The sequence below is a fragment of the Pomacea canaliculata genome, linkage group LG3 (genome assembly GCF_003073045.1).
Source record: "Pomacea canaliculata isolate SZHN2017 linkage group LG3, ASM307304v1, whole genome shotgun sequence".
NCBI classification, from domain to species: Eukaryota; Metazoa; Mollusca; class Gastropoda; order Architaenioglossa; family Ampullariidae; genus Pomacea; species Pomacea canaliculata.
In genome coordinates this window covers 10973807-10983168 of record NC_037592.1, presented here as the reverse complement: position 1 = coordinate 10983168, position 9362 = coordinate 10973807, and the positions used below count along the sequence as shown (strand labels likewise).

Sequence of the window (9362 nt, the reverse complement as noted above, 5' to 3'; positions counted from 1 at the left end):
TGCTCGCGCAACTCGATCATCGCTTTTTAATTATGTGGCCGTGCTTTATGACACATCTGTCTAATGTACAGTCGCCCAAGTTAGCGCATATTTGCGTGGAGCAGATCAAAAGAAAGGGGAGATAGGACTCGCTCGCTCCCTCCCTAGGCTCCCTACTTGCCTCTCCCTCTCTCTGTTTCTCTCAACACACAAAACCGCTAAAATCCCGGACATCAGATCGACACAGTCTCGAAGTACGAAGTTTTCCAAGTTTGCCCTGAGGTACGTCGTAACTGGCTCCGTGTAATAGATTTTCCTCCCTTCCTTCACGACAACATCTAAGAACGGAGAAACATGCACTAACCAGACATAGCCTACGACCTTCTTGGAGTCGAAAAGAGTATTCCTGCCGAAAGTGGAGATGATGGATTAAACGATATGGATAAGCTCGAGCGACGACTCAGAACGGCAGCCACAAACAACAACAAAGACTGCTAACAGCGGAAGCAAATTTTCTGAGGTTTCAGAGACAGCTGATTTATTTCCATCAAAAGTCTACCTTTCAGGTGTGTTTACGTGTATTCAAGGAGCAGGTGGCCAAGGGTCTGGAAGTCACTGAATGGACGGGATTAAGGCACTAGTGCACACCCCACGCTTGACTTCTCTCGGTAGTCGCCATCTCTGTGTCTATGCCGTCTTAGAAACAAGAACAAGATTTATGTATCTGCCCAAGGCAACAAGTGCAATGCAAACTTGTCAAATTTACTCAAGTGAGGAAAGAAAAAGAAGAAAAGGTCATCATCATCCAACCATGGTCGACTGAGTACCATCAGTGAACTACCACCTTCCGCACAGAAGACTGATGATGAAGTGGAATGTGGATACGGAAAGGTGTGTTGGTGGTGGTAGTGGTGTGGGGTGGAGGATCCGGCTAGACGCACCTCTCATCAATCATGCTATCCAGCAGCTTCCTTGCTGCTTTAGTTCACACATCTACAAGTCATCTACACTTCACATCAGGTATACCTTCCGTACCTGTTCAGCTTTCGTATCTGCTGATACACTGTGTGGGAGAACAGACTAACAGTTTCACAGTTTTGTGTGTCTCAGAAGCTAGTTTTTAGCCTCACGAGTATTGGTTCTGGTGAAGACGTCTGTGGTTAATGATTTTTCAACCAGTCTCAAATTTTATCTGGTAAGTAAAGATCTCAGATGGCATCTCGGATTCAGAATCTGCAAATGTATTGCATTGTTACAGGCATTGACACTTGTACTGGGAGTCTTTGTGGGCACTATAACAACTTCAGGTTTTCTAAGATTCGTGTCTTTCGAATAGTTTAGCAATCTGTAGACTCCACCTTGCCACGACTGCTACATTTTCTTGTGATTCTATTAATGCAGTGTTCTTGTGACATGCTTTCGTGCATCACTCTCAATTCTTTCCTTTATTTCTGTCTCTTATTGTATCTCCATGTAATTATTTCTTGAAACATTTGGTCTTTGCAGGTGTGCTATTAACATTTCATGTTTGTATTTAATAGTTTTTAATCGTGTAAAGCACATTGAATCTACAATAGGGCAATAAATTATATAAATCTGCCTTCATTACGATTATTAAAAATAATTATACCTATTACGAAGTCTGCTTCTTCAATTTTGTGAATTGTGGTAGTTTGTAATTCAATAGATGCCGAACAAAATGACATGAACAACATTTTGTACCGTTTACTATTAGGAAAGCTAGTGAAGAGCAGTTGGATTGCTCTTTTCTTTATTGATAGAATGGAATCATTTAGCCAAGTGCAAGTCGGCACCACCCTCACAATGTAATTCATGGTAAGGCTGCTCTTTGGGACATGAGAGGTGCTGACTTCTTAAATGGCCTAAAATCTCGACATCATCATCATCTGGCCTTCTGTCAGCAACGTTGTCAATTTTTTTCCCCCCGGGAAACAACGATTTGTCAGAAGCACGAACCGCTGTTGACCTGGTTGACCCAAAGTCCTCGATCACGGCTGCACCTGAATACTAATTCAGTTTGACCAGCCTCTCGCAGGTGAAACGCCTTGATGCACATGATTTAACAGAGTGACTCATGCTATAACTATGTCTCTCAGATTGGTCTGGGGTGTTTCTGAGTGCTATTTTTTTTTTTTTTTTGGTGGGAAGAAAATGTGAATGACGGAAGTCTACTTTTCTTGACGCATCGTGACAACTCTGCAACACATAATTCGCATTCTGAGCAAAGTCCCATTTCTGCCAAAGTCGGACATATCCACATAAATTCTGTTACACCTCTTCTTCCTGTTTGTCACACCCACACGAACAGTGGATACCGTTCCATTATTAAACATATTCGAATATATTTTGATCTGCGTTTAAACATGATCTAAGATATCTGTACATTTATTTTAATGTAGACATTCCTTTATTTGTTGCTCGTGTTATCACTTCACCTCCATTCTGTGGAACACTTTGGAGCAGACAGCTCAATCAGCTCTTGAGTTCATGTCCATGACAGCTTCTGCTCGTGCTGGCAGTATCACGTGATCTTAAGGCGAGCAAACTCCAGAAATGAACAGCAAGGCAAACGACATCGGTAAGAGATGTATGCCCTGATAAATCTGTATGCCGCCAGTTTTTTCTTATAAATACTTTAGAGTTATTAAACGATTGGTTGATTGATTAATGGACTGGTTGAGTAAAAGATGATCGCATTTAAAAACCGTATAAAGTTTATAAATTAAGATAATAAAATTAGGAGAAAAATAAGAAAAGAAGTGGAAAGCAGAAAGTGTGAAGTGAAAGAGCTGTGAGATTGTGACCAGGTTACTGAAGGAGAACGAGAGAGCACAAAATGAAGATGCGCATCAGTTTAATTAAACATTGCTAGAACATAGGGCAAGGTCTAGAAAGTGCATGATAATGACATAAGGTGTTGCCATGTTGTTTCTGTCTTGTTTCTCGATGCTCATGGGCAGTGGCGGACATCCCGCAATATAACACAGACGAAGCCTACCTGTCGTCATACCGTGCGTACCAGGGCCCCCAGGATGGCGCCAACGGCTTTCCTCTCAGCTCTCTGTCTGCGAGCAGAGTACGTCTCGTGTGTGTGTGCCCGCATATACCGCCATATGTATATACATGTATTATATCTATATTCACACACACATACACATGATCTATAGACTATCAGCAACATGCTCAGGAGCATCGCGACTTGTTTCAGGACAGTGACAGTCCTTTCATACAAGAGCGCCCCAGCAGTTATGGCGCCTTGGCCTGCATCTCAACCTTTCTGTGCTTCTGTCCTGTGGGTCTGGCTGCTCTCTTCTACTCCTGCAGGGTACGTCACACCTCGCGCTTGTTCGTGGAAAAGTTATGAAGAATGTTTAAAAATCTCTTGCTGATAACCGATCCTGCGGGGTTTGTAAGCCACACAAATAATGGCATATTGGGCGCAATATAAACTGTATGACCATGTAGGTGTGTGAATTCTTGTTCTTTTAGTGCGCGCGTGCGTTGTCTCGTCAGCTATGGTTTTAACCGTCCAGGCTTTGAAGTCTTTGTTGTTTGTTTTAGGAGGGGAAAAAATTTCCACCTAAAGGGGATTTTGCACTTGAATACTTCAACAAAAGATTGTGGAACTTTAATCGTGGCATGGAATGAGTCTTTACAGGAATTTTAGTGCGCTCGTGCACTGCGGGTGGTCTTTAACATCCTCAGATTACTTTCTCTCTTTTCTGCAGGCGAGATTTGCAAAAGACGAAGGGAATTTCGCAGAAGCGCGCACACTGGGGAGGAATGCACGAGACATCGCCGTCGCCAGCCTCATTCTTGGCATCTTCCTCATCCTTGTCGCCGTTCTCATCGTCGTCCTCCTCTGGCAGACAGTCGGCTTCAAGTAGGCGAGCAGTGGACAGGTCACGTGTGACAGAGACAAAGTCGTGACCACTGTCGGAAGGCTTGAAGATAGTTTTAATGCAAGGGTCAATCCCGACATTCCCAACTTTAGAATACGGTTGTAGCTGTAGTTGATATACCCTTGAATCGATAACGACTTTATATAAGACGCTGAGGATTATACGTGCATCATGTTGGACTGGAAAAAAACCACATTCACGCACTTTAGTTCTGTGATGGTCTGGGCATAATCTTGACATATGAGTTAAATTGAGAAAGTCAGGAGAAGGGAAGAGAGATGCACAAGACATTAGATTACAGCAGCAGAGGGACTGGATGTCTTGTCCGTGGCTTGGACAATGTTTGAGACAGGATAATCGAGTACGACGGAGGGAGGGGTGAGCACTCGATGGAGACAAGTGAATCGGCAGTCTAGACTCTGGAGCGACTACATACGGGTGGCCATACTCCTAGGGTGGGCCTCTCAAGCTGCGCGAGACGCAAAGAGTAGTTGAACGGTGTGCACATTTCTGGGCCATTTACTTCTTATATTCATACAATAGTTTATAATATATTAATATAAAATTATGTGTTGCCGTCTGCTGCACGGCTGGATCTAGTGCTGTCATCAGAAGTAAACTTTTTTACGGACAGCGCATGGGGCCCGGATAAGGCCGATCTTCATGGTGTGAGGAACACTGGTTAGAATGTTTGCCTACATTTGAATTTCTGACTTCATGCAAAATGCATGAGTGAGAAAGAATGAGAGAGAGGGAGGACAGTGCATAAGTACTAAATTTAAAATCATTTGTTGCCTTTTACTGTTTTTAGATAAGGGATTTAAACCTTTTAAAAATCATTAGTGGCCTTTTCGTGTTATGCGACAGAGGATTTAGCTGTATTAGCTCTGTGTGTGTGTGTTGAGAGGGACGGTTTAAGGGATATGTAAGGTTACATACATGCACACAAGAGTACTAGCATGATGACACACACACACACACAAGAGCACGCAAATTAGCTCATCTAGATAAATAATGGGTTTAGGTGGCTAGAGTCAACAATCTTCTCAAAAACATTCTTTATTCTACAGAGAAATAAAAGTAGACCAACCTTGACAAGGAATAACAGTGGCAGCTTACTTTCATGGTTATTTTAAGAAAAGAAGGAAGAAGAGAAATGTGTGCCAACATATCTCGCTTGCAATCAACAAGCATTTACACCAAGCTTGCAAACAAGTGTTTAATATGTTATTAGACGACCATTACAGTGAATCACCGGCAAGTCTTACGGGAATTACTGATGGTTTTTGACACAAAAGAGTTGGACCCAGGAACCAACGGACAATCGGTAAGCGTAACGGACGCTTTAAAACATTTAGACAAAAGCCAGTAGAAACCTACCAGCGACAGGAGTGTGTTGTCCTACAGTTTCTGAAACTGTTTATTCGAAATAAACCAATAAGTAGAAAAATGCAAGCCGGATTGATACATCAACTCGACACCTGACTTATTCATCCAAGAAGCAATCTTAAACTGACGATCTTAACGGCCGAACTTATAGTTTAGAGCGTAATCGTAGATTGATGAAGATTTATCACTGATGAAAAGGCTAATACATTCCAATCGAAAGTCAGAGACCGTGAAGGTAATTATCTGAGACTGAGGCACAAAAGATAACTGTTCAGATTGGAAGTCAGATGACTCGGCTAGAAACATCTAGCTACTAATCAAGTAACGGCCAAACGAGCGAGAAAAACGATCATCATTTCTCAAAATTTTTGTGTGTGAACTGTTGGGGATGCCGTAACCAGCCGTTCACCCATGAGTGAAACGCATACATGTGTGTTTACTGCCAGATTTATCACTCAGTATATAATATAAATAAAACACTGGGGAAGTGGAAAATTCTAGATGACGTACTTGCTTGCACACATAACGAGAAGCAGTAACTGAAACATGGCAGACGATTAAGGGTCTCGATAGTTCTAGACAGAAACAAGCACAGACACGAAAGCAGAAAGTCTACACTGGGCATGAACAGCTCTGTAGTTTAGTTGTCCGGTGAGCTCACTGTCCTCCAGGCAACGGTCAAGCGGCGGTGTCTGACGTCGGTCCGTTCAGCAGCAATGCGGAGCCCACGTGACCCTGGATCCGCGCGATCTCGTCCTTCAGCTCCTGGATCTCCTGGTCTTTCTGCAATCAAGCGACAACATGTCATCAAATACACATCTGCAAGCGCTCAGCACTCCATGGTTCAGTCTGTCACAGCAAAAGGACCTGATAGAGAAGTTTCTTTTTCCATGCAGAGATCCCTCAACCCGACTTAGCTCTCTTGAATAGCACTACCTGTGGAATGCTGGGCTGTGATTTTTGTCGCAAATGTAAACTTATACTAAGCCTTGTGAGAAAAGAATCCCTATTAACAATGCGAATAGTTTTTGTTTTCTTTTGTTTTTAAATTCTCGTCCCCGACTCACGCTTACCTTCGATATTAATATTTCAAGGCGTCGCTGAAAAGCAATGTTATTGGCCATCTGGCTCAAGGGAGTGACCTTTGACCCGGAAGCCCTTTCAACACTGAAGACGGTATGTTGTGTGGGGAAGCGGACATCAACATCTCCACTGGGGTTGCGGTAGACGGTGTAGAGCTGATGAGAGAGAATATCCAAGAATGCGAGGCACTTAGCATCGCTTCGTCAAACAAAGCAAATATCACGATCAGAGGAGGCAAGTGTTTGTATTTATTTTGCTGCCAGGTTCAGTTAAATGTTTGTGTGGAGAAGCCTGACTGTGCTGCTATACATCGTCTGTGTGCGACAGAGATTGATTTGGGTCGTACTTTCAAGCAAGCGAGGGAGGGACTTGGGAGAGAAAGTGTACATGTGTGTGTGTGTGAATGAGTGAGAGAGACAGAAAAGAGAGTTGAGAGTGAAAGAGACAGAGAAAACAAGACTTACTTTGGGAAGGAAAACGATGCAGAGGGTTATTGAGACCGCAAGAATAATGAAAGCTGAGGTGATGAGGTAACTACCCATGTGATTTTCATCGTTGATGAGGAAATTGACGGGCACGCCAACAACACAGAGCACAGCTACATTGTAGACACACAACCCGATGTAACTGCAGCATGCAAAAGGTCAGAACATATCAAGGAATAATACTATCACTGATGTGCACACATACATGCGCGCGCTTACACACGCACTCTCTTTCATATATTTCCCCTGTAATATATTTGATGCTAATTTTTGAATGGACTCAAAGGCCCTTATTCTCTTTTTTGTCTCTCTCTCACGCACCCACCCGCCAACACACACACTCCCTACCGACTGTCGTTGAGCGCTTGCACTTTGATACCCCGCGTCTCCCAGGCCAGGAAGATGCCAAACAGAAGCAAAAGGCCCTTGTACACCAGCAGTGCTCCCACCCAATACTCTGGTGACAGCAAACTCATTAAACGTACAAATCTTTGGCAACACAGAGCACAAATTAATAAAAAGAACTAACAATACAAACGGCCAAAACTGCTCGCTCGAGCACATACACACACACAAGCATGGCCCAGATAAATATTCATTGATACCTTTATGCTGACAGACGCAAATTTCGAGGTACGGCAGATAGAGGTGGTCGGGATCTTCTGGATCAGTCTGCAAATTAAAGATGAATGTGCATCGTGAATCTCAGTTTATAGGGAACGAACATCAAGATGAACGTCCGTTATGTCTACCAGTTTGTCACAGGGGAAACAAATATCAAGACCAAGCAGCTGGAAGACGTAGCACTGCCATCGTTATATTCCCTTTAACTAAGGGACTGACTAAGTCTAGCATCCTCTCGTTGAAGACCAGAAGCCAATAAAAGAAGTAGAGCACATGCTAGGAAATAAGCTTACCTTTGTGACGACATGGGAAATAAGACCTTAGCCTCTTTCCAGATCTCAGGTGGAAACTATTTTCAAAGGCTTGTATTTTGCGACCTGAAGAGGCATATACATCTGGAGAAATAGTACCTTGTAGTTCTTTCTAGCCCAATTAACCCATTATTTGAAAACATTTGTGCAAATGGAGATTCCTTCTATTTTATCGACTCGTTGTGTACCCCTGTTGGCCATGTCGGTATGCTACACGATTGTCAGCATGGGAAGTTCCACATACCTGCACCTCTAGAGGCTTCGTGTCTCTGCGCAGAGGGTTTATGATGTTCCACAGGACAAGGAAGAAAAGGTCAAGGGTTACAAGCACAATTAGCCAAGCCAGGAGGTGAAGGTCCTTCACCTTCTGCACGCAAAGATCATCAGCAAGTCAACATGAGTTTTGAGCTCTCTTTGTATTAAAAATAATAAACAAAAATGATGCATCAAGAAAAACTGTAAGCTGTCAGCTATAGCACACACACACGTGAACGCCACATATATCATACTCTTTCTTTCTCTTCCTTCAACTAACAAATAAACCTATAAATACACAGAGTTCTGACGTCGCAAGCTTACAATTTTGTCCAGTTTCTTGTTGGTCATGATTCGATGGACGCGCCATGTCTTGCTAAACATTGCACCGAAGGCCAAGGTGTAGGCCACACTGAGGGTGGCCAGTCTGGCCTACAACACACGTAAACAGGATTTCAAAAGCAAGTCCACAATTTTGGATGAAAAAAAACTAAGTAGCAGACGAGAGCCAGATCAGTAAGGACAAGGGACAGTGAAGAGCCAGCATACAAGGTCAGCAAGAACAAGCGCTAAGCTAGAACCTAATATAAATTAGCATGAAAATCGAAAATACAGGAAAGATCCAACACATAAGATCAACAACAACGAAGACAAAGGTCAAGTGGACTCAACACAGAAGATCAACAAGAACAAATGTCAGGCAAGAGCCAACCAGGAATCAGCAGGAATCTGAAGGTGGGTTAGGGATTCGCTACAGCAACTCACGCTGCACATGACGCTGACGGACTGCGGTGTCAGTAAGCGGCCATCGAGGCCGTTCAGCACGACGGACAAGTAGCCAAGGGCGCAGCCCACCGCGATCCAGTTGTTGATGGTTGGCGATGACAGCTTGATCACCCTGAGAATAAATTGGTTGAGCGAGAGTCAAACACTGGGAATAAAATAGAGCGAGAGTCAAAGACTGGGGGTATAGTGAGAGTGAGACACTCAAGGTATGGCTGCCACTTTCAAACTTATCTGCTTATTACAATTTCGCAACAATAATAGTGGTGGTCACGTGTATAGAGCATTCATTTTCTTGTGGCTTTTTCCGTCGAGTGGGTGTCATTTTTAAAACGTTACCCAAAAGAGAAAATTATTTCTTCGAAATCAGACTTACTTGAGATGTCGATGTTTGAAGTTGATGGCGGCAAAAGTGAGGGCTATTAGGAAGCCGCAAAATGAGATCACTGTCATGGAGATGAACGCCGCCCTCGGCAGGTACACAGGTAATGGGCTTCTGGCCTTCCTGTCATGCGGTATCCTCCCACCTG

The 9362-nt window shown here is 43.4% G+C and overlaps 1 protein-coding gene and 1 long non-coding RNA gene across 2 annotated transcripts; one reads left to right on the top strand and one right to left on the bottom strand.

The window, feature by feature from the left end:
- The first annotated feature begins 2645 nt into the window (after positions 1-2645).
- Positions 2646-4734, top strand: LOC112559964. Its single transcript, XR_003098447.1, has 3 exons — positions 2646-3076; positions 3209-3325; positions 3729-4734. It is a non-coding gene; the product is annotated as an uncharacterized LOC112559964 (long non-coding RNA).
- A 570-nt stretch (positions 4735-5304) lies between these two features.
- LOC112560568 (gamma-aminobutyric acid type B receptor subunit 2-like) lies at positions 5305-9354 on the bottom strand. The gene is made up of 9 exons (XM_025232491.1): positions 9209-9354; positions 8815-8947; positions 8374-8481; positions 8039-8161; positions 7465-7531; positions 7208-7316; positions 6839-7001; positions 6365-6529; positions 5305-6074 (listed from the first exon to the last, which is right to left on the bottom strand). The coding sequence occupies exons 1-9, from the start codon at positions 9283-9285 to the stop codon at positions 5970-5972; spliced, it is 1050 nt and encodes a 349-aa protein (XP_025088276.1). The 5' UTR covers positions 9286-9354; the 3' UTR covers positions 5305-5969.
- Between the last annotated feature and the right edge of the window lie 8 nt (positions 9355-9362).

What these genes read in the sequence shown, in the direction of transcription:
- LOC112560568 (XM_025232491.1), bottom strand. Translation starts at nt 9,285, where the DNA reads ATGACAGTGATCTCATTTTGCGGCTTCCTAATAGCCCTCACTTTTGCC. An exon ending in CGAAGCCTCTAGAGGTGCAG is followed by an intron (nt 7,532 to 8,038) that starts GTATGTGGAACT and finishes TTTAATTTGCAG; the next exon opens with ACTGATCCAGAAGATCCCGA. An exon ending in CAAGCGCTCAACGACAGTCG is followed by an intron (nt 7,002 to 7,207) that starts GTAGGGAGTGTG and finishes TGCATGCTGCAG; the next exon opens with TTACATCGGGTTGTGTGTCT.